The 25,413-nt window shown below is 41.9% G+C and overlaps 1 protein-coding gene across 1 annotated transcript in view; it reads left to right on the top strand.

Annotated features, from left to right (window-relative positions):
- LOC122810711 (bromodomain-containing protein 4-like) overlaps nucleotides 1-25,413 on the top strand; it is a 1,011,045-nt gene that overhangs the window by 378,299 nt on the left and 607,333 nt on the right. Inside the window, exons 4-5 of the mRNA XM_044082276.1 lie at nucleotides 11,978-12,090; nucleotides 12,446-12,608. Of these exons, the coding sequence (XP_043938211.1) occupies nucleotides 11,978-12,090; nucleotides 12,446-12,608 (276 nt within the window). The remainder of the gene's footprint in view (nucleotides 1-11,977; nucleotides 12,091-12,445; nucleotides 12,609-25,413) is intronic.

Raw genomic sequence — 25,413 nt, 5'->3', positions numbered from 1 at the left:
AAATGCCATTTCAAAGCAAACCATTTCTAAGTGGATAGGCCATTGCATTCATTTCCGCTATAAGCACCATGGAAAACTTACCCCACAGGGGATAAGATCACATTCAACAAGGGCTGCATCTACCTCTACAGCCTTTCTCAGAGGTGTCCCTACCAAGGACATCCTAGAAGCTGCTACCTGGAGTTCTGTACATACCTTCACCAAACATTACCACTTGCCATTTTTTTCTAAATCCAGAGCTGGCTTTGCCACTGCAGTCTGCAGGGCCTTATAGCTGGCCCTAATGCTATCTAATTACCTCCTACCATCCTTAGCTTTGGGAATCTACCCAAATTTGATGACTGCAACAGTGAAACATGAAGAACATAGTGCAGTTGTGTACACTTACCATAAATGTAGATGTTCGAGTGTATTCACTGTTGCAGTCCTGGTTACCCTCCCTCCAGCCCCCTCCTGACTTCTATTGACTATACCTCTATTTTTGTTTACTAGGCATAAAGCTTTTTGGAGTATTTGCTTTTTGGTGTAATGTTGTATATACTTGCTTCCCATTATGGGGGCACCTGACATCTGGGACGAGAAAAACTGATGTAATGGCATCGGCTGCATGCTTTATACCCCTGACTACCTGACGTCATGGAAGATGAGGCAGCAACCGACGCAGAACCCAAGACTTTGATAATCAGGCCAACTGAGGTCTACTGCAAGCAGACAAACCCTAATGTGATGACTGCAACAGTGAATACACTGTAACAACTACATTTATGTAAGTGTACACAACTGTACTTTGAGTCAGTCTGAAGAAATCTCAAACTAAATATTTAATCATAATGAAACAAGTACATTAACAATTTAAAAAATTCATACAAAAAATTCTGACTTCAATTAGAATAACAATCAAACGAAATACCATTTTATAACCATTATGTCTCATAGTACAGAAATGATACAGACAAACTCTAGCAGGTGGTTGTTAAAATTTTAAGTTTACTCACAAATTGGAGCAAATTATTCTTTATCATGGAAGAACGATTAATACTTAAGATGGTAATTCACCTTAAAATAATGTTTGTCTTATAATCTTTAGTACTGTCTCCACCAAAAAAAATTGATGAAGATAATGTACTTAGTTTGTTAGGATACCAAAATCTTTCAAGAGTTTTCTTTGATTGGCACAGAAAAGGTTGGGATAATGATGGAATAGGATTCTCTGATATTCAGTTGTATGCCACTTCAGCAGTTGTAAAAGTTATAGCATTGTGGATAAATTCATCTTATGATTCAAATGGAAACAAGTACATCAAGAAGTATTAGTAAATAAGTATATCATAACCAGTCATAAATCATACCCAGTAGTTTTATCTGGTTATTTAAAGATTTTTGCGTAAATGGTTTTACACCCTCTTCTCAAATTCCATATTTAAATAGCATCCTTTCCTCTTTCCAAAAGTTCACATATCTAACCATGTATTAAAGACTTAACATTTTCTATTTCCAGTTGGACGTACAAATGACTGCTTAGAAATTCTTTAACGTCAACAAAATGCTAGTATTGAAATAACAAAGTAGTTTAATTTGTTGGCATCTAATGCTGGAGATATGATTCTGAAATAATAGCTGATTGGACACCTGTGGTAAATGAATGAAGTCATCTCCCCTTTTTGTAAAGAAATTAATAACCGTATTCAAGCTCTATGGTCAGATAGATGGAATATTTCTAAATCTTTAGTTTTATTTAATGCTCTGATTCTGGAGTTAATTTCAAATACCCAAGTGCTTCTTCTTTGGTCTGTTCTTGCTATAGCCAGAAAAGTAATTACTAAAAATTGGAAAAGTAAAGTAGCTTGAATTTATTAGTATGGTAAAAATTGTCTGCAGTAATGAATTGCATTCTATAAAGATGTAAACTTCTAATATTTCACATTCATATAAATCTTGGCTTAAACTTAAGGATTTGCATGAAAAGTATTAGTTGTTGATGTATAACTCTGATGCATTGATCAGCTGTGGACCTGTGTAAATATTTTGTTTTATAATTGACTTGTTTATTTATTGTTTTAAAACCAAATGAATTAAATGGAGTACATGCAAAGAGAAAGCTATAGGGATATCCTAAGTGAAAGACCAGTGCTGGTAGAGTTTTTAGTAGCATCTAGAACAGAAGCTGCTGTTAAAAAAAAAGGAATAATTAGTAGAGCATACAATTGTAAGATAACAATAAGAATCAATCAGAGGAGGTTAGAGAGAATTGGGAACAGAGATTGCTTATCCATTGGGCGGCTATATTTGTCTCCCAAATGTGCAACAAAGTGTAGATTCTTTAGGATCTTTGCTTGGAAGTGTTTACATAGGTATTTTTATGCCCTAAGTAGACTCCAAAGACTATTTCTTCAGGTAGACAGCAAATGTTGGAGGTGTGATGGGGAGGAAAGATGTAATTAGGTACATGTTTACTGGGAGGGTAATGAACTGATAAACTGTATAGATTCCCTGCAGACTGCTTTGTTAGAGATACTGGGTGAGCGGTTTGGTGTAATGTTTTTTTTTTTTTTTTTTTTGAGCTGTGATACAGAATCAGACTTGCCTAGACATAGTAAGGCCTTGCCAAGTCTTAATTATGGTCTGTGATGTATCATGTTTGCAAGTAAAATTGTGCCAGTATGGTTTGCTTTTATTTGTACAAATGTATGATTGCCTATATCATATGTGATGATTTAACATGTTTCTTGTTTAAAAAATAAACATTAATTGGAGCAATACCTGCATTTATGTGGAAAAATATGATTAAGTATTTAGGTATATGGATTAAAAGAGAGACCGTTATGGCAGCTAAGGACATGTGGGAAGAGACTAAAAAGATAATCCTAAAGCAGAGAAATTGCAAACTCTTGATTATTGATATGGATACTAAGATACAAGCAGTGAAAATGTTTTTAGTTCCCTTAGTCTTATGTACATGTTAGGTATATTTTTATCAGGCAGAGGAGAATTTGTGGACAGTAGTAGTTGAAGTTGGGGAAGAGTGGAAGAGGACAAGAGTTAAGTGGGGTAATTTGATCCTGCCAATAGAAAAAGGTGGTTTAGGATTACCCAATTTGAATGGATTCTCTAAAGCTATGCAGTGAAGACTCACATACATAATGAAACGGGGGCGGGTTTCAAGAAAGAAGGAGAAAGTAAGATTTGGTTGCAGATCTTTAAACGGAGTAAAAAAACATACAAAATATTACATTCATAAAGTATTCTAAAATCTAAGAAAACAAGGGAATGGAGAAAGGAGATTTTGCCAATAGGGACTACTGCACGTAGGTGTATAGAAAATAGGTAAAAGGGGACTAGAGTTCGCTGTGAAAAATTGGCAAAGGAAGCAAGATATAGGGAGCAGGTTGTCAAAGGAAGCAAGTACTGGGGACAAGTAACTAGAGAGGGGAAGGGGAGTGGAATGAAGCCAAGCAGAAGTTTGGCTTGCAGGTTAAAGTCTGCCTTCCTTTCCAGAGATTGATATCCAAGTGTAGGCAGAGAGAAGGGGATCGGGGAGTGCTAAGTGAAAGACAAGCTCTGGTAGAGTTTTTAGAAGAGTCTTGTAAAGAAGCTGCTCCTGAAAAGGAGATAATTACTAAGTCGTATAGAAAATGTCAGAACTGTAAGAATCAATCTGATATTGTTAATCCTCGTTCATTCCTTACGTATGGGTATCTGTTCCGACCTCGGAACTGAGCCGGCCATCTTCCAAACTCGCGTCGGGTACAAACTGTCGAGATAAAACTCTTACCCAGAATCCCCCTCTCCCTGTTACCCCAGATTTCGTTTGCCGTGTCGCCATTCGGTCGTGTCAAGCTACTTCTCTTGAGCTAAGCACAATTTTTTTCATCATACTAAATTCTAAAACAACCTTTTCTCACAGAAAAGTTGTTAGATGGTTTTCTCTTACCTTATCGCATTTAGCGACTATCCTTTCTTGAATCCTTTCAGTTCCTTTCCCCCTCTTTACCGTGAGGTAATTTCTTTTTTACCATCGTTGGTAAACCCCCTTTCCTTCTTGCCTTAGGGTAATTCTTGTACCATTGCTGGCATTTTTTCTGTTTTTTTCCTTATTTCTTTCTAACATAGCAGATAAAAAAGGTAGTCCAGGATTTAAAAGATGTTCAGATTGTGGCCATAAATTACCTACTTCAGATGCGCATTCCCTATGTGTCTATTGCTTGGGTGTGCCTCATTTAACACTTGAACCCACCCTGCGGGATTTGTAAGAATTTTTCTAACAGGACGTTGATTGAGAGAAAAAATAAACTGATATTGAAGGGGCTACTTAAATCTCCTTTTTCAGAGGCTATTTCTGTGTTGGAGGCTTCAACCCCTCCAAGATCCCATAAGAAAAAGAGTGATGAACATATAAAGGCCAAGTCTCTTCGTTCGTCCCCTGCTGGTCTCCCACGAACTGAGACCCAAGAAAGCTAAGCTTTCCACTTCAGATTTGACTTCTTCGGCCCCAGCGCATTCGGTACCTAGACTTTCGGCACCGAGACCATCTGCACCATCTGTGACTTCGGCACCGACTAGCATATCGGTACCGAGGGGCTCCTCGGTTCAGATGACTTTACTGGCACCAACTGTCCAGTCGATACATACTGTTACGACGTCGATGGATTTTTCGATGCCCATTGCCTTTTCGGCTCCCGACAACTTACCTGGCACCGACTACCCTCTCAGCACTGACAATTCAGTTATCGGCACTGATATTTTCGGTTCCAGCCTTAGCGCCGACTACCACTTCGGTACCGACCTTATCGTCGGTGCAGACCATGACTTCGGCACCGATGATTTCCTTGGTGCAGACACCTGTGGTTCAGCCCTTTACAGCCCCATTGTTTTCAGTGCAGACCTGTAAGGTGGGCACCGAGCTTACTCCATCTTTGGATAGACCTGACTCTCCTTCAGTCATGTCTGTGAAATCCACTAGAAGCCTCTCTGAACACGGCGTGTTGCTTCTTGTGGATCAAGTGCTTTTGGCCAGAGGTTTCCTGCCCCCCAGGACCTATCTTTCCTCGGGAGGTGATCACCCTTTGCCAAAGACCCCTACTTATTCTCTTCCTTCATTGCCTTTGAAGTCCCTTGATATAGCACAGTCTTCACCCTCTATGGTTCCCTTTACGGACCTCACTAAGGAGACGCAGTTGCCTTCGTGGCAGGAAAGTTTTACTACGACTCAGGATGTCAGCTGTGGTGTACATAATTTGGTGTTTCACAGCCATCCAGGGACTCAGAGTCGGCCGGCTGAGCCACTTAGGAGAGGGGTGACCCCTGTCCTGGACACTCACCCCTCTTCAGGTGGACCGGCCTTCCAGCTAACGGAGAAGGCTCTGGTGTCGACTGATGGATCCTGTGCTGTCATTCTCCCTGCCCTCCTCTGGACCGCTATGTACACAAGTCGCTCCTGGCAGACACCGGTCGCAAGGGCCTCAGGATGTACTCCCACAGGAAATCCCTTTTGCGCCGTCTTCCCCAGCTTCTCCCTCTAAAGAAGTTCATCAAAAAAGCTCATGCAAGAGGAAGCACATGGACTCCACAGAGGAGTCCATTACTGAAGACGCAGACTTTGATGATGGGAAAGGGTCCCCTCGCTCACCCTCTGAGGTATTCTTTGGTGATATTCTTGAAATTCTTAAACAGAGAGGTGACTGGCAACCCTTGAACCCGACCTCTGAAGAGTCTGTGTTCCTGCAGGCCTTTCGCGCCTAGCCCCCTACCTCCTGGGTTACTCCACCTGACGACGAACTGGTCCGGCTCATAGTGCAGCGTACGTGGAAGGCTCCTGACACCGATGAGGCCATTCCCCGGAGGCCAGATAAAATTTTGTCCCCTCCTGCTACTGACCCCCATTGGTCAAAAGGTCTTCCTGTAGATGCTTTGGTGGTGGCGGCCGCAACTAAAAAGGACCTGGCAGAAGAAGAAAGCCACACTGTCCATCCACCCAACAGAGTCCCGGACTCTGGACGGAATAGGGAAGCATACTTTTGCATCAGCGACCTTTACATTCAGGTCCCTGAACTGTAGGGCACACTTTACCAGGCTTCAAAGAGATTTAATTTCTGAGCTGTCTGAAATTTTGGCTGGTGCTGTGTCTGATGAGGTCCATGACAAAGTGGCCTCTCAGCTAGCCGCCATTGAATCGATATTTAACTCCTCCATGCCCCTGATATCTCACGCATCAGAAGGAGCAGCTAGAGCAGCGAGTTCAGGCATTGTTCTGAGACGACACGCCTGGATGCGCTTGTGTAATTTTGCGGAACCTTTCAAGGCTTCCTTTCTCAACGCTCCCATCGAAGCCTCTTCATTGTTTGGACCCAAGGTTAAAAGCACACTGGCCAGATGTGAACAGGATGGTAAGACCCTTTCTGCTGTGGGTGTCCGTTATTCTTCCCCTCAACGGGCTTTCTCCAGAAACCAGAAGAGTGGGAAGATATGGTACAGAAAGTATCAGGATCCTTTCCGTGACACACAGGCCGAGTTCTCCCCTAGAGGCAGAGGGGGAAACTCACAGGGAAGACGCCCTTTTCGATGCAGAAGGGGGTCTGCGTAACAAGGGTTCCAGGGACTTTTTCTCTGACAAATCCTACCAGTGCTCCTGAAGAGCGGCCCAACTGCTTTCCTCTGGAAGTGGTGGGGGTCGTTTCTCTTTGTACCCTTCTGCCTGGCTAACCATCACCACCAATTCTTGGGTACAAAGGATAATAACCAGAGGTTATCATATTCCCCTTTGATCTTTGTCCCGCTCCCCCAACAAACTTACCCGATGTTCCACGCAGTCAAAGGGAAGAAGCAGCATTAGAGATATCAAAGCTGCTAAGAAAGAGTCATCCAAATAGTCCCTCCAGACGAGATAGGATCCGGATTCTACTCAAGACTATTTTTGATGCCAAAGAAAACCGGGGACTGAAGACCAATTTTGGATCTCAGCATATTGAACAAGTTTGTAAGAGTACAAAAATTCCGGATGGTCACAGTACAGTCTCTCCTTACGCTTTTGGAAAAAGATGATTGGATGTGCTGGATAGATCTTCAAGATGCGTACCACCATATAAAAGTGGACAGGCCATCAAGAAGATTCCTTCGCTTCCGTGCGGGAGCCAGTCACTACCAGTTCGGAGTACTGCCCTTCGGACACTCTACAGCCCCCAGAATGTTCACAAAGTGCATGGCAGTTGTCACAGCTCACTTGCGACTACAAGGATTCCAGGTGTTTCCATACCTAGACTACTGGCTCATCTCTGCCCCCACCAGACATCTATAGGAAGAAGCCCTGGCATACTCTCTCCTTTCTGCAGAAAGGCTAGGCATAACCATAAACTGGCAAAAATCCAATCTCACCTCATCTCAGTCCACAGAATTCATAGGGTTCATCTTGAATACAAAAGATTGCAGAGCATCCCTTCCAGAGCACTGAATTCTAAGGATAAAGCAACAACTGATCCCAATCCTTTCAAGGGAGATATCCACAGCTCAATCTGTTCTACAGTTGTTGGGTTCCATGGCAGCCGCCATCACCATTGTCCCCCTGGCCAGGTTTCACATGAGGCTTCTACAATGGCTACTGCTCACCCAATGGTATCCCTTTCAGTACTTTCTTTCAGCCAAGATTCGGGTAACTCACAGGTGCAAACAGGATTTAAATTGGTGGATGACCCACAACCCGTCACAATGGTCTCGCCCCTTCTCCCCCCAACAACCCAAGGCTATAGTGACTACGGACACCTTCCTGATGGGGTGGGGGCTATGTCAGGGACAGACAGTCCAAGGTACTTGGTCCGAAATGGAGGCCCATCTGCATATAAATGTTCTAGAGCTGAGGGCGGTGCTTCTGGCATTGTAAGCATTCCATCCCCTGCTGCCCTCTGGGACTATTGCGATACAATCAGACAACATGGTGGTGGTCTGGTACATCAACAAACAGGGTGGAACCAAATCTTACCCACTCTGTCAAGAGGCCATGAGGATATGGAAATGGGCGATGGCTACCAACCGTTTTCTTCTAGTAACGCACATTCCCAGGAGTTCCAACGTGATAGCAGACTCAGCAGGTGTATACTACAACCTCACAAGTGGTCCCTGAATCCCGTGATAGTGGCGGAGATTTTCAACCGCTGGGGTCTTTCTTGCTGCAACCTCTTTGCGTCCCTGACCAATTGCAAATGCAGCAACTATTTCGCTCTGATTACCCCTCCGGGTCAGTCACCCAGGGACACTGTAGTCCATGATTGGCCCTTGGGTCTACTTTATGTATTTCTACCTCTCCCCCTCATTCCCCAGTTTCTGAAGAAAGCCCACCAGTTGAAGAGCAAAGTGAATCCTCATAGTTCCATATTGGCCTCGTCAGATTTGGTTCCCCTTCCTTTGGCCTCACCTGCTAGATCAACCATGGATTCTCCATCCAACCTTGGGGTTGATCTCCCATCCGCAGAATCTGATTCACCCTAACTTGGACAGCCTGAAGCTCACAGCTTGACTCCTCCAATTCCCTTGATTGCCAGGCAGAATGATCTTTCTTTGCCAGTACGTTACATTCTTATTGCATCTCATAAGTCTTCCACCAGAATTACTTATCTAAGCAAGTGGAAAAGATTTACTTTTTGGCTGAAAGAAAAGCAGGTAGATCCTTTTTCAGCACCAGTGTCGATAGTACTGGAGTATCTAGCCACTCTTTTTCATTCCGGTCTATCGGCCTCTACCATTAGAGTTAATTTGGCTGCAGTATCTAATTTCCATGATGGTGTCCAAGACTCCTCTCTTATGTCATACAAATTATGCAAGACTTTCATAAAAGGTGTGAATCATCTAAAACCCCCTTTTAGAGCACCTACTCAGCCATGGGACCTGTCATTAGTTCTACCAGCTTCTTCTTGCGACCTCAAAAACTTGTATGGAAAGCCTTGTTTTTGGTTGCCATTACTTCTGCCAGACGTATTTCTGAGCTTCAAGCCTTGTGCATCAAGAGTCCATATTTGATTTTTCATAGAGATAGTGTCATTGAGAACTAATCCTTCCTTTCTGCCAAAAGTGATCTCTGAAATGTCCATTAATCAAACCATTGAATTGCCAGTTTTCTTCCCCAACTATTCAAACAAAGGAGAGTATTGCCTACATACCCTAGATATTCACAGGCAAATTCGCTTCTACTTGAACAGGATTAAGGCCTCTCGTAAGCCAGACCAGTTATTTTTGGCCTATTCTAGACCTAGATTAGGATGTGCTGTTGCTAAGGTCATACTGGCTAAATGGTTGAAGGACTGTGTGACCTTCATTTATAGACAACGTAATATTCCATTACCTACTACCATAAAGGCTCATTCTACAAGGTCGGTGGCAACTTCTGCTGCCTTCCATGCTAGAGCTTCTTTACATGACTTTTGTGCAGCTGCAACTTGGGCTACCCCTCATACCTTCATCAATCATTACAAATTGGATTTGGCCTCCAGGGGAAGAGCATCTTTTGGTTCTGTGGTGCTCAGGAATGTCCTTCCATGAGAGCCTCCCAGGAATAAAGGTAGCTGGGGACTCTGTCCCATACGTAAGGAATGAACGAGGATTAACAATATCAGATAAAGAAGTTAGGTCTTACCATAACATTCCATCTGTATTGTTGATCCTCGTTCAGTCATTACGAGACTCCCTTGGCTTCTAGTGGATGTCACCATCCTGTTCTATTAGGTCACTTGACCAGAGGTAGCCTCTACCTTCTTTTGACTTGCAAACTCAATCTGAGGTAACAGGGAGAGGGGAATTCTGGGTAAGAGTTTTAGCTCGAGAATTTGTAGCTGACGCGAGCTTGGAAGATGGCCGGCTCGATTCTGAGGTCGGAACCGATACCCATACGTAATGACTGAACGAGGATCAACAATACAGATGGAACATTATGGTAAGACATAACTTCTTTTTCAGTGGATGTTAGAAAAGTTTGGGAAGAATGACTGTAAATGCAGTTTACAGGGGAGCAATGGGAGGACTGCTGTATTGCTGCAAAGTATGCAGGAAGGTCCAGAATGTTTACAGTTTCTGCTTAGAAGTGCTTGCATAGCTTTTTCTGTAGCCCTCAAGCAGACTTCAGGTAAACAGCAAATGCTGGATATGTGATAGGAAAGAGAAAGGAAACTGGGAATATGTTTTTAGGAGTGTAATGAGTTGTCAGATTTTAAAAACTTATTACAAAGTGCTTTGTTAGGTCGGGGACAAATGGTTCCATCTAAGGAAATGATTCTTTGTATTTGGGATATAGGATCTGAATTACCTAGACACAGTAAGACCTTACTATGTTTGATGCTATTTGCTGCCAGTAAGCAATTACTGGAAAATAGAGCTAACAATATACATGGTCACTGAAGCACTAAATGTTGTAAAGGTGGTTAAAAAAAATAGAGATGGGAATACTTAGAAAAGATTCAGATTGCATAGAAGTAAATGGAATTTGTGGGAGCAATACATACAGAATAATTTTCTGGAAGTGGAGTGAGTTTTAAGGGATGACAAGAATTGAGCAATCTGTGTAATGTTTGAATGGTTGCTACAAATGTGTAATCTGCGGGAAGACATTGAGTGATATTATGGCTTGTTTTCTATTAATGTATATGAATGTGTCACTGTTGTATTCTGATTTAATAAATATTTAAAATAATCGACAAACTGGTGTTGATAGCTCACTCACATCCTCCCAACTGCTTAGTCTTTGTCTAGGGAGCAGTTTTGGCTTTATCCATCTGTCCAACTGAGCTATGCTGCGCATTTTTTTTTTTAATTACAATAAGTTTGTTTTATGCAAACAGCAGTGGTTTATTAGCATCTGTTCTTTGAGAGCCAGAAAGTGCTAAAATAATGAAATGCAGCTTCAGGCAATATTGGCTGGCTTATCAGTACCTTGCATACCCACCAGTGTTAAAAGACTTCTTGGTGTGGGTCTGTTGGCCTTCATGTGGATAAGGGCACAGCTAATGAATATTCCAGATGAGAAAGAAGAGCACATAAGGTAGGTAAACCCAGATGTTATGATTTACTTATCACACTGACCTCTACTCGAAGGTCTGCTGTTGTGGTGAGTATCTTACCCAACTCTACTGTCTGTGGCAAAGTACCCCTCAAAGTGAGAGAGATTATTTGTGTGAACTCATCAATTTGTCTCTGAGGTGATCCTTTGAGTTTGAGCAGACTGTAGGTTGACTGTTGAGAACTGGTTTCTGTGGTGGTCCTGATTTTTTTCTGTCATTGTTTAGCTTCATATGTTTATATACTTAATGGAGAGTCCCCACAAAATTCTAAGTACCACTAATACTGATTCCTGGTTCTAAAATAAGCAACAATTTAAAACCCCCCTTTTGCATATATTTTGCTTTCTTCCTCTTCCCCTCCCATGTATGTTGGCCATAAGCCCCATCCAGTTTGCCTTGGGCACGTTCATTACTTAGTGGGGTGAGTCAGCCAAAGGGGGCCATCAAGATAGCTATTAAGGGAATCTGTACCCCACCACATATGTGGGAGAGTTTGTAGCCGTAGCCCCACCCTTGTAGTTCTGACATGTGCACCTCCAGCATAAGGGAAATGAACAGTACCAGCCTATGCTTCTCGTTCTGACTTCCAGCTACAGTGTTGTGCACTGCCTAATGTACCTGTGTGTGTTGTGAATCCGTACTGCTGCTACATTTGTCCTCTGTCATTGTTGGAGGCCAAGACAGCAGCATATTAATCCACTGCTTTCCCACTGAGATGGTTAAGCTAACAATGGCTTTACTCCCATGTCTCCCTGTCAGCTCCTCCTGCTTGTAGTAATTACCCAACTTTTAGGGCATAGTCAGGGCTTTATCCTTCTACGCCACAGAGCCAGTGCTCCTTTTGCATATGTTGATAGGACATTGATGTGTGCGTAGTTAATATCTTGTTTTTTTCTTGCTAGTAATGTTAAGTGGTTGACTGAATGACTGCTCAACTGTTGCAGGTCACTTAAGGGAAGCTCCCTCTCCTCTCATGATGCATTCCCCTCAGATGCCGCAGTTTCAGCCCATGATCCATCAGTCACCACCTCAGCAAAATATCCAGCCTAAGAAACAGGTAAGTAATTGCAAAAGGTCTCTAAATGGAGATGAATTATACCTGCATATTAGCTAGTTGCTTTGTCCCATTTTGCCTCTTTGAACTGTGGATGAAATGCAGTGGCGCTGTTGCTTGACTGCTAATTTAGTTTGTTTTATGAAGAGTATGTGTGTTAAAACTGAATTTATTGCTTCTGGGGTTTCTTAGTTTAGTTAACTGCTGTCAGTAGTGTGCTGCAAAGTTATGTGAGGAGACAAAGGAGAAAACATAGGCAACAGTATTTTTCCTCATGCAAATAAAGCTAGAAATATTTTGACATGTTCTGCAGTTGTCTACAGCCTGAATCCAAGCTGTGTTTATGTGCTGTTTTCAGGAAACCAGGCCTACATCTGTTGTGCAGTTGCAATCCACAGTTTGTGTGAAGGAAGAGAAGATGCACTCACCAGTTATCAAAAATGAGCCATTTAGTCCTTCAGTGCGCCAGGAGCCTGTAAAACATCCTGAAAATGTTAGGCCACCATCACACATACAACAAAGTGAGTAATTGTTTCATGCAGTTTCAGAAATTACTGGATTAGTCGAAGAGAAGTTTTAACAGAAAAAGATATAAGACTTCTTGAAGTAATTTTTTGTGGTAACCCATGTTTTACCTCATGTAAAATGGAAACAATGTGTTTAGCAACATTACTAATGATGAGCATGGGTTTGATAAAAATGTTCCTTTTCCATCATTTCCATTATGTCTAGTTAACTTTTTAGTTTTTTATATCTTTTTTAAATATGCCATTTATTTTTATGTGTTTTCATGTTTTCAGTGGTATTCTTTTGTTTAGAAAAATGTTTTTTTAATGGTGGATGTAAGAAGTTGGCACTGTTAGATATTCTGCATAAGTGACCCAGTTACTACACATCGTTTGTGAGCATACCTCTCAACTTTCCAGATTTTTGCATAATGTCAAAATTTTTTACTCACATTTTTGGCCTGATCCAAATAACATTAGTAGTTTTCTGACAAATCATTGAGGACTGAAGTCACTAAATAATGACAGACTTTATATTTCAGTGTGTGTCCTATATGATCAGGAAATAAAGCAGTCTCTTGATAGAAAGCTAAACAGTAGTTCAGATTCCGTTAGCAAATCTACAAAAATTTTGACGTGTGTGTGTCTGTGTAATGAACATAAAAATGTACCTCTTTGGTATATATTTGCACTTGGTCTGATGCAGCCGGTTAACTCACCAGGCTTTTATTTCATTTGTTAAGCAGGTAGTTGGATTAGTCCAAGGACCTTTCTCCATACCTCTTAGTGCAAGAAAACTGGACAAAGACATAAATACTTTGGGGGAGTGGGCAGAAGCCAAAGAAATATGGGCAATTTTTAATTACTACTCTTACAAACGTAGTCAATAGAATAACAGGTTTTACATTAGCATGAATTTTCTAAAGGGTATGAAGTCAGAAAGTCAGAGGTCTGACATTATTTTCCAACTTCAGTCCTCGGTGATTTGCTGGAGTACCAAAAATTTTGAGAGGAACAGACCAAAAATATGAAGCAAAAATCTGGACAGTCTGCGATAATCTGAACAGTTAAGTATGCCCTTTTCAGCCATATTCCATACAGTAGATAACTATTGCATAGATTGCTGTTTTGTAAAAAAAAAAAAAAAAAAAAAAAAAAATTACAGATTTGCTAGGAAATAGCAAGTTGCCTTTACAGAATAAACAATTTGCATATAAAAGACAAGCCCTCTGTACAGTGAGAAGAAAAATGAGTGCTGTTTAGTAGAAATAGCAAGACAGAGTATAGTATTTAGTTTGTGTAAATGTGCTTATTTAAACAAGAGACAAAGGTGAGTTCAGTACTTTGAGTGAGAGACGAAAAAATAGTATGGTTGAACTGGTTTGAAGCAGTTAATACTTCTGAGCTGCAAGATCCAAACAGATGGGCTGCTAGCCTCTTTGCCCACAGAAAAGGTACTGTTCCTTACTTCCTATTTCCAGAGCCTCTTACCCTTCAATCCATGACTGCCAGGGACTTCTGTGTCTCTGGGATTCATGGCATCCACGATTCCCATGCTTCCCTTGGCCAAGTTGCACATGAGGAAAATTCAGTGGTTTCTAAGGACAGTTTGGGTGCCTCACTCCCACCCTCTGGATTTTGTTATTCCACTCCTGCCTTACCTCAAAAAGGAGTTGGATTGGTAGATTTTTCAGGTTTCGAAAAATCCAGGTCTTCCCTTACAGCCACCCTTCCTCTCTCAAGAATTGTACATGGATACTTCAGACACAGGATGGGGTGCAACTCTGCAGTCTTAGAGGGTCAGAGATGTTTGGTCTACACCCCAGACAAAGGAACATACCAATATAAAAGAGATGAGGGCCCTCATTTTTACCCTACAAATCTTCAAACCCAAGCTGATTCCAGGGGTGATAAGGTGGTTCACAAACAACAACACTTTCCACTGGTACATCAACAAACAGGGGGGAACTACGTCTTGCCTCCTATGCAAGCTAGCCCTACACCCCTGGGAGTTAGCCTCACAAAGCCAAGTTTCTCTTCAGGCTGTTTACCTTCCCTCAGCTCAGAATGTTGTGGCAGACATGTTAAGCAGGTCCATGACGCATCTCACGAATAGATGTTACACAGGGATGTGTTTCTGGACCTGGTACATCATTGGGGTACACCTCAGATGAATCTCTTTGCCTTCACCATGAAAAAACAACTTCCCAAATTTTGTGCCAGGGTCCCACATGCCTTGACCTGGAAGGTGGATGCTGTGTCAGTCTCTTGGAAGGGGATGATTCTGTATGCATCCCCCACCCTTCCCTCTCCTCCAAAAGGTCCTACTGAAGATTCAGCAGGTTCAACCAGAAATCTTACTGGTGACTCCCTTTTGGCCAAGACAGCACTGGATGTTCTTCGTGTTTCACTGTTGCAGTCATCACATTTGGGTTATTTGCTTGCAGTACCCATCAGTCGGCCTGATTATCAAAGTCTTGGGTCCTGTGTCGGTTGCTGTCTCGTCTGCCATGACGTCAGGTAGTTAGGGGTATAAAGCATGCAGCCAACGCCATTACATCAGTCTTTCTTGCCATGCGATGCCCAAAGCAGAAGCAGTTCGCAAGTGCCGTTGTGGAAACTTTTTCTTGCTCTAAACCGATATCAGTAAAAGTCTGTAATTGTATTTCTTGTGGAAAGCAAATACCTCATAAAGATTTTCATTTGTACTGTATTCCTTGCCTAGGCCCTGACCACAACGTACCTCGCTGTCGGTTTTGTGCCTTATTTAAGCAACAAACTATTCGTTGTCTGTATATTTACGCTTCTAAATATTTTGGTACTTGGTTCAATTGCCCAGATATGGCTTCGGTAAGTCAACCGACTACCGACATTCCAAAAAAATGCAAAGCTAAAGACAAGAGACAGACCGCATAGGTCCAAAGCTGACAATGATGCTTCTCCTAAGCTAGTTGCCAGTTCGCCAGTACTCAGTGAGGCGCTTTTGCAGCCCCTGATACCTGCTACTTCAGATTCGCAGGCTTCTACTGAGACCCATTCAGAGTCCAGTATGCCACGAAATGCTTCAGCTGTGGAACCTGCGGATGTCTCTACCTTGGATGGGTCCAGAGCTGTTGTGCAGGCACCACTTTCTGAGTGTGTATTCAGGCCTACTGACTTGCTTATTAAACAGACTCCATCTTCTTCTTCAAGGCCTAAAACTCAATCCATGCCTAGAAAACCGATGCCCAGACCGCATGGTCAGGCCTCTAAGCCTAAAAAACAATTGATAAGGATGGCTGAAGACCTTATTACTTTACTCAGGGGAAGCCAACCTTCCCCCTCTAAGAGACCTAGGACTGAATTTGCTTAAGATTCTTCTGATCAGGATTCTAAAATTTCTGTTTCCTCTGATGACCAGGATTTCCCCTTATCTACCTATGAGGATTCTGATGCAGTGGACTGTTCCCTCTGCTTCCCCTCCAGAGGATTTCTTTTTTGGTGAAACCTTACATACTCTTAGGGAGTATTTTCGCTGGGAAAGCCAGGATTACTGTGATTCTAAAAAGAAGCTTAGGGATTTATTACTCCTGCCCCAACATGGGCCTTTAGCTATCCCCCCTGTACTGGACATTGTTGACGATGCCTTTTTGGAATCTAGCTTTGCCCCTGACTCTTTACCTTCTGCTCCCAGAAAACCAGATAGATATTACAGGGTTCCTGACTCTCAAGTTCCTTTTTAAAAATCCTACTGCACATCCTGAGACCATTTCACAGGGAAATAAACCAAGTCACAAAATACAAACTGATGAAAAACAGAAAATGGCAATAACGAGTTAAGCTGGCAGACTGGACGACAAATTCTGGTAATGTACCAAAGCTTTATTAAAAGTAAGCGCTTTCGGTAGAGAGCAATCTCCCCACCTTCATCAGACAATTACATGTTAAAAAAACGGCTTCTTATATATTCATGACAGAATTCCAAAATATTGACCTGATTGGTTCATTAATTAATGAATTAAAAATTGAATATATTTAAGATTTTTTTGAGAAATCTTTCTAAAAAATGCATCAAAATGACAAACAACAAGGCAATCCAAAGGCACGCACAACAATTCATTTAAGCTTCTATCTAAGTTGCTTTTTGAGTTTCTTTTTGGGTTTCATTTTTATGTTTCTTTATATATGTGTATATACATGTATCTTTACACTAAGAGGGTTCAGGAAGTGTATGTATATATAAATTAAAATACATATTTAAAATCTTCTAAATGTCTTATATGTTTAAAATATTTAAGACGTTTGAAACAATACATTTTACCCTCAAAACAACCTTTTTATGCTAAAAAATGTGTACTGAAAAGGTGCTATGAAAAAATGTATTGTGGATGTACATAGTAAGTGCCCACTCTTAGTTCTTAATATGTTGCATATGTTTTTTGTGTTGTATATGTTCCATATGTTGCTTATATTACATGTGTTGAAGGTATTACTTTTGTTAAATATTATGAAAAACGAATGATAAGTTATAAATTACAAATGATGAATTGTAAATTATACATAATAAATTAAACATGATAAATTATACATGATAAATTAAACCAACAAGTCCTAGTACATTAACCATTCAAAAACTTTGTTGGCTAATACGCTAATAATTTTATAAATTAATTACTAAATCATTAATATATAATTGAATAAATTGTTAAATAAATTATTAGATAAATTAATTGATTAATTATTCAAATAAATTTGATACATCACAAATTGTCCATCAAAGAAAGGCCAGGCAACCTGACCACAAGATTGAATGATAGAATGTTTTGAACTTAAATATGTACGTACATAAATGACTGTACATATAAAGCATTTCGGGACAGTGTTGTAACAAGTCCTATTATAGTGGTCAAAGGGGACCCAATATACACAACTACAGGAAAGTTCTACGTATTGAAGAATGCTATATGTGTGTGTAGATGTTTAAAAATGCATACACTATGACCATCTAAACTACCGGTTAAAACAATCTTTAGTTGAAGGATGAAATGTATCCATAACTGTATTACTTTCAGTCCTATCTCTTAAGTGCCTTTAGTTTCAAAATACATTTGATAGACACCACCTCATTAAGCCCTGGAAAAGTGTGTGAGGAAGTACGAATCTGCCAAAATACTTCCTGTTCCTCCAATTGTAACTGCCAGGGACCACCCCTAATTTGTGGCTGCACTTGTTGAACTACACTAAACAGAAATGAGTGGTCAGAGTATTGGGTAATGTGTTTTGCCAAGGCATTATTCATGTCAGAAATATCAATAGCTTGTACATGCTCATATATCCTTTTCTTGAAAGGCTTATCGGTCTTACCGATGTAAAACGCAGGACACTGCCTGCAAATTGCCACATAGACCACTCATTTTGAGTTGCAATTGAATCTACCCTTAATCCTATACTCTGTCCCAGCCATGGATACCCTTGAGCCAACAAAAATGTGTTTACAATATGGGCAACAACCACATTTGTTCATTCCCCTTGTCAACTTATTAGACGTGGGGATGGATCTTGCTAAGAGGTTCTTTAGATTCTGACCTCTTCTATAGATGAACCTGGGCTTATCCCCGATACATTTAATGAGCTCTTGGTCCTCCATCAATATCTTCCAGTTTTTAATGAAGATATTTTTGATGGCTTTGGAATCCAAACTGTAGGTGAACAGAAAAGGGATGTTACCCATCCCATATCCATTGTTGTTATCCTTGGTTTTAACAACCATTGTACCTTCTCTGAGTATTGGTTGGAAGTGGCCAGATTCCCTTTTGCTGATTACCTCTTGTCTAATTCTATCTACAAATATGTTTGGGTATCCCCTCAGCAAGAACATCGAAAAAATGTTCTCACATTCCTGCAAGAAGTCGTCATGTTCGGAGACCATCCTGGCCGCTCGAACAAACTGGCCTTTCACAACACTTCTCTTCTGATGGGGTAGGGTGTGAACTGGTGAAGTGCAAGTATGTGTTTGAAAAAGTTGGTTTTCTAAAAATAGTTGATGTCAATTTATTAGAACCCAAATCCTTTCTTATTTTAACATCCAGGAATGTTATTTCATTATCATCGCTGGAATACGTGAACTCAAGAAATTCAGTTGAATTAGAAATGCTTTCAATAAAGTTTGGTATTAAGTGGCGGGAACCGTTCCAAAGAAAGAACATGTCGTCTTGGTACCTTGTGTACCAAGAGACGTTCCCTTGATATAATTTGTTTTGAAACAAACATTGGTGCTCCCATTGTGCTAAAACACAAAAAATCCTACCCCCTCTGATAAAGATTTCAGGGCACTGGATAGATGGGGTAAGAAGGTATACACTTCTACATCCTTGGTCATTAGGGCCTTAAGCTGCCAGTTTCATATGTTAAAGTATCAGCAGCATATTATTGGATTGCTTAAACAGAAAATGATGATTCCGGATTGTGCTGAAAATAAAGAATTGCAGGATTTAATGCATTCTGCTGAACAAGTTGGAAAACATACTTTGCAATGTGGTTTTGATTCACTAGAGGCATCTTGCAGGGCTGCTGTCACTGGGTCTGTACTTAGAAGGCATGCTTGGCTTAAGAAGCAATCTTTGCCAGATCATGTTAAAGCTAAATTGCTGGATGATCCCTTAAACCAGGACCACCTGTTTGGCAACAAAGCAGTAGTAGTAGTACTTAAAAAGATGGAGGAAAAAGCTAAATCAATGCAAACTATTAAAGATTTCCTGCAAGTACAGCCTCCCAGATTTAGTAGGTATTGGCCCTCTAAGAATTGGTCCTTTTCTGCCTCTTCCAGGCCTTCTCAGTCCAAACCCAGAACAAGCAGAACACCCATGCTTCAGTCCCAAGGTATGCATGGGACTAAGCAGTGGGGGGCTCCCACTTCCAAAGCAGGGAGTAGTAAGATTCCCCCTGTGGTAAACTGTCTCAATGACTTAACTTTAAAACTTCCAAGCCCTTCTCAACTGACTGCTCCTTTAGGCGGAAAGATTGCTCTGCAGGCAAAAAAATTGGGAACTCATTACCCAGGACAAATGGGTTTTAAATATAGTTTCCCAAGGATACAGATTCCACTTCCACACTTTACCAACCGCAAACGGTTGGTCAGATCTACTCCCAAGTCAGGTGGCAGAGGCTCAAAAGCAAGTTCTCAAGTATCAGGGCTATTCAAATTGTCCCAGAAGTGGAAAGGGGACAGGGTTTCTACTCAAGACTTTTCCTGGTGCCCAGAAAAGACAACTCTTAGCATCCTATCCTGGACCTCTCTATCCTAAACACATTTTTGGTAATCTTAAAATTCAAGATGCTAACTCTTCACCAGTTGCTTCCTATGCTAGGCAAGGATGCCTGGTTGGCAACACTGGATTTAAAGTATGCCTACTTGCACATCCCAATCAGGGAATCTTGCAGAAGATACCTATGCTTCAAAGCAGGCTTCATGCATTATCAGTTCTCTGCACTGCCCTTTGGCTTATCCACTGTGCCCAGGGTATTCACAAAGTGCCTAGCTCCAGTCCAGTCATTGCAGTTTGCAGGCAAAGAAATATTCAAATATACCCATACCTGGACGATTGTCTAATTCAGGCAGAAAGCCAGGACATACTATTGAATCAATTGGCGTTTGTACAAAAATTGCTAACTTCTCTGGGGTACACCATAAACGAAAAGAAATCACATCTTGTACCCTGCCAACAAATTGTATTCCTGGGGCAAGCTTGAACACAACTTCCCAGATGGCTTTCCTCACGCCAGAGAAACAGTTTCATTTGCCAGCCTTCTTCAAACTAATGGCCATAAAGACCCTGCTGTCTGCAAGACAAATACTGCAAGCCTTGGGGTTCATGGCCTCCTGTGTTCTCCTAATTCCATATGCAAGACTGCATATGAGGAAACTGCAATGGTATCTAAAAACCTATTGTGTCAACACTCTCCGGATCTAGAAACAATAATTCCTATCATACCTTGCCTACAAATAGAGTTCCTTTGGTGGGCAGAGGCCTGCCACCAAAACAAGGGACTGCCATTCACTCTACTCCCTGCCTTCCAAACCGTAACAACAAACGTATCAGACTATCCATGGGCTCACTTGGCAGGGAAGTGCTTTAAGGGCAAATGGAACCCGAGTCAAATGCACCTGCATATCAATCAAAAAGAAATGTTAGCTGTACAGAATGCTCAGACAGCCTTCAAGGACCACATTCTTCCAGGACAATTAATGGTAAAGATGGACAACACCACTGTTATGTGGTACATAAACAAGCAGAGGTGAACCCATTCATACCCTCTCTGCAGACTAGCCATAGCTCTGTGAAACACCTACAGGCTCAATTCCTGCCAGGAAAGCTGAATACACTGGCAGACGAATTAAGCAGAAATCTCATGGACCCACACGAGTGGAAATTGGAACCGAAGACATTCAATATGTTGAGAAACAAATGGGGGAGCCCAGAGATAGACCTGTTTGCCTCCCCCCAAAACTACCAATTGGACAAATTCTGCAGAATGACTCCCCACAAACAAACTTGGAAAGTGGATGCCCTGTCCTTCACCTGGAAAAACCTATCTGTTTATGCCTTTCCTCCACTGCCTCTCCTCTCCAATGTGCTACTAAAGATCAAACAGGACAAACCAAGGACGATACTGATTGCACCAGACTGGCCACCCCAACACTGATACCCCTTCTTGCGCAGTGTGTCACTGCTGGCACCATGGTACCTGCTTCAGACCCCTACCCTGCTGTCCCAGCAGGAGGGCCAGATTCTGCACCCTCAGCTTCAAACCCTGAACCTGGCAGCCTGGCTAATTACCTGATCTGTCCATTACCATCCCTCAGTAAGCAAGTATTGGATGTCATTCTGGAGGCAAGGAGGCCTAATACTAGAAAATCTTATGCTGAAAAATGGAAAAGATTCTGTTCCTGGAACCAAACTCAGGGGATGGGCACAGCAGCACCCAATTTACCACAGATTCTTCAATACCTAACTGAGATGCTTCACAAGGGCCTTTCCTATTCCTCCATCAAAATTAATGCCTCAGCCATTTCAGCTCATTACAACACAGAACCACCCCTCTTCTCTCATCCACTGCTCAAGCAGTTCCTCAGAGGGGCCAAAAACTTAAGATCACCCAGGAGAGCCCCAACTCCAGCCTGGGACCTTAACTTTGTATTGGAAAAACTCACTCTACCTCCTTTTGAGCCAGCTGCAAATGCAGAGTTGAAATTCCTTTCTTGGCAAACAGCCTTCCTTTTAGCCATCACTTCATCAAGAAGGGTGTCTGAATTACAAGCCCTTATGGCAGTGGAGCCTTTCATCATCTTTCATGCGGACAGGGTGTCCCTCAGGACCAGTCCCTCCTTCGTGCCCAAGGTAGTATCCAGTGTGGCTCTTAATCAGTCCATTCATTTCCCAACTTTCTTTTCTAATCCACAGAACAAAGGGTAATGTTCTACTGCATTCCTTAGATGTGCTCAGACAACTTAGATTTTACTTGGACAGGACTAAACCTCTCAGGAAATCTGAACAGCTGCTGGTGGCATTTGCTGCAGGGGCAGAGGGGAAGGCCATTTCAAAGCAAACCATTTCTAAATGGATAGTCCATTGCATTAATTTCTGCTTTAAGCACCGTGGAGAATCTACCCCACAGGGGATAAGACCACATTCAACCAGGGCTGCATCTACCTCTACAGCCTTTCTCAGAGGTGTCCCTACCAGGGACATCCTAGAAGCTGCTACCTGGAGTTCTGTACATACCTTCACCAAACATTACCACTTGCCAATTTTTTCTAAATCCATAGCTGGCTTTGCCACTGCAGTCTGCAGGGCCTTATAGCTGGTCCTAATGCTATCTGATTACCTCCTCCCATCCTTAGCTTTGGGAATCTACCCAAATATGATGACTGCAACAGTGAAACACGAGAACATAGTACAGTTGTGTACACTTACCATAAATGTAGATGTTTGAGTGTATTCACTGTTGCAGTCCTGGTTACCCTCCCTGCAGCCCCCCAACTTCTACTTGCTATACCTCTCTTCTTGTTTACTGTATTTAAGCTTTCTGGTGTATTTGCTTTTTTCTTGCTGACATCTGGGCCAAGAAAACTGATGTAATGGCGTCGGCTGCATGCTTTATACCCCTGACTACCTGACGTCATGGAAGATAAGACAGCAACTGATGCAGGACCCAAGACTTTGATAATCAGGCCGACTGAGGGCTGCTGCAAGCAGATAACCCAAATGTAATGACTGCAACAGTGAGTACACTCAAACATCTACATTTATGGTACGTTTACACAACTGTACTTTCCCCACTCTTCCTGCATGTAGCCAGGGGCAGTCATCACAAGTTACCTCAGAGTGGACCTACTCACACAGGGCAAGGGAACTCAAGTACATCCACAGCTGTCAATTCTAAACCTGGCCCTGCGGGTGATAGGATTTTAATTCCCTTTAGACACCTATTTTCAGAGGATGTGCGTCAAATTCTGCTGGAGGCCAGAAAACCCACTTCTAGGAAATTCTGTGTTTCCAAATGGAATCTGGTGTCTCAAAAAGGATTTACAATCACTCAGTGGATGTCCCAGTGATTTTGTCCCATCTGTTTTAACTGATGAAGGGTGGGCTGTCCTATTCAACTTTTGAAGTATCTTGGCTTGTCTGCCTATGTCACCTCCTCTAGGTTAGAAGTTAAACTGTTCCCTAAAAGTGTCCTTCATATGAGACCACCAAGGAAGCCAGTTCCTCCTCCTTGAGATCTCAAGTATGTGCTGGAGAAACTTACCTTGACCCCATTTGAGCCAGCAAGTTTCTTTCCTTCAACATTGCACATGGAGAACTGTTCGGCTGGTGGCCATTACCTCCACCAGATGGGTTTCTGAGTTGCAAGCTGTGATGTCTAATTCCCCCTTCACAGTCTTCCACAGAGACAGGGTATTCCTGTGTTACTAATCCCTCCTTTATGCCGAAGGTGCGCAATGAGTTATCCCTTAATCAGTCTGTCAACCTTCCCACCTTTTTTCCTTCTCAGTCTCCCATTGAGAGGATTGTACACACTTTGGTTGTACACAAACAACTCAGATACTACATGAAAAAAAAAAAAAGACTATCCGTAAATCTGAACGCCTGTTTGCGTCTTACCACCCAAGGACCTTGGGTCAGCTGGTTTACAAGAAAACTCTCTCTTTCTGGATTTCTGAAGCTATTTCCTTCTGTTATTCAACAAGTGGCAAGTGCCTCTTTTCTCCTGTGAGGGCATATTCTACTAGAGCAGTGTCTTCCTCTTAGGCCTTTTTTTAAAGGCTTGGGCACTTGCTATATCCTGGAGGCAGCTATCTGGTCCACTCTCAATACTTTTACTAACCATTATAACCTAGATGTCGTGTCCATGTCCAGGGTATATTGTTTTGTAGAAGAAGCTTCTGCTCCTCCACCCAATCTTCCCTAAGCGTGAGCTTTGGCTTTCTCCCTAATGTGATGAATTTTGCAGCATATAGAAGAGGGACATCTATGGTTATGGCAAGATTTTACACAACTATCCTTTCCTCTCTAACCCAGTTCAAGTGCAACTTGGATAATTGAATGGGGGAACAGTGAGTTCATCCCTGGCTTGGCATCTATGTCTCTAATGGACACAGGGAATCTGTAAATAGTTAATCTCCCAGGCCCTTGCTTGTAAATGTTTCATCTCTCAAATCCCTGCTTACACTTATCAATGGTACCAGAATTTGGAGATTTGGGATGTGTGGCTGGGCTTAAAAAGGCCTTTGTGGTTGTTAGCCAAGTAAACACTTATGAACCTGTAGGTGTTCCAGTAAGTCTGCTTATGAAATCTGATAAACATGAAGTAGTTGTTTCTAAGGGTTAGATCCAGTAACCTTAGAACATCTAGGACTTGTCTCGCCTGTTGATATATTCCCGTCATTCTAGTAATGTATTAGAACAAGAACACTCGTCCATCTATTTGCTTAACTTAATAAACATCTTGAAACTTCATCAAGGTGACTTTATTCCTCCTGCAGGAAGGGCATCAGAAAGAGTCTCCTACATCTGCCACCTGGAGTGATTTTTGTTGGATCAAATCCTCTTATATTATGTTTCTCATTAGTCCTGTCACCCTCCCAGTCACAAGTGGGATATCAGACCTGACTCAGAATTTCTGGATTACCCTTGGTTTAACTCATCTTAGCTTTGAAAGTCATCTCAAGAGTTACTGCTGAAACAGTGCATTATGAAGACCATTGTACAGTTGTGTTAGCCACTTAACATAAATGTAAATGTTCCACTAGATTCACTGTTGCGCTACCATTTCCCTCCCTACTTACCCACTTTTTACCTTTACCTAGGACTGGGGTGGGTGCCCTACTTTTGTTTTCCCTTCTCCCACCCTGGGTGGGACTCCAGTGTTATCTGTAATAAGATTTGGGCAGGTTGTGCTCTGGTATCCAGGAGAGTGTGAGGTCAAACCAGGGCATAAAAGACCTGAAGGTGGTGCTGTATAACTGCCCCTTTTCCACTAGCATCCTGATGTCAGAAGAGGGTGTGAGGATGCCCACTACACCATGGGAGAAGATGAGAACTCAGTTATTCAGGCTGGCCTCAGGCTTCTGCAGGCAGAAAATCCTCCCAAGAGTCATTATTGCAGCAGTAAATTTACTAGAACATTTACATTTATGGCAAGTAGCTAATACAGCTGTACTTTCCAGTTTTACAAAACCAATTGGCAGATCCTTTGAGGACGAAAATAATTTTGTCTCACTAGTAGAAACTATTTCCAGAGATTTTTAAGTAAATTACACAGGTCTGGATTCTTCCAG

Source organism: Protopterus annectens, chromosome 9.part0 (assembly GCF_019279795.1).
Source record: "Protopterus annectens isolate FY-2018-M chromosome 9.part0, PAN1.0, whole genome shotgun sequence".
NCBI classification, from domain to species: Eukaryota; Metazoa; Chordata; order Ceratodontiformes; family Protopteridae; genus Protopterus; species Protopterus annectens.
This window is presented reverse-complemented; position numbering and strand designations above follow the sequence as displayed.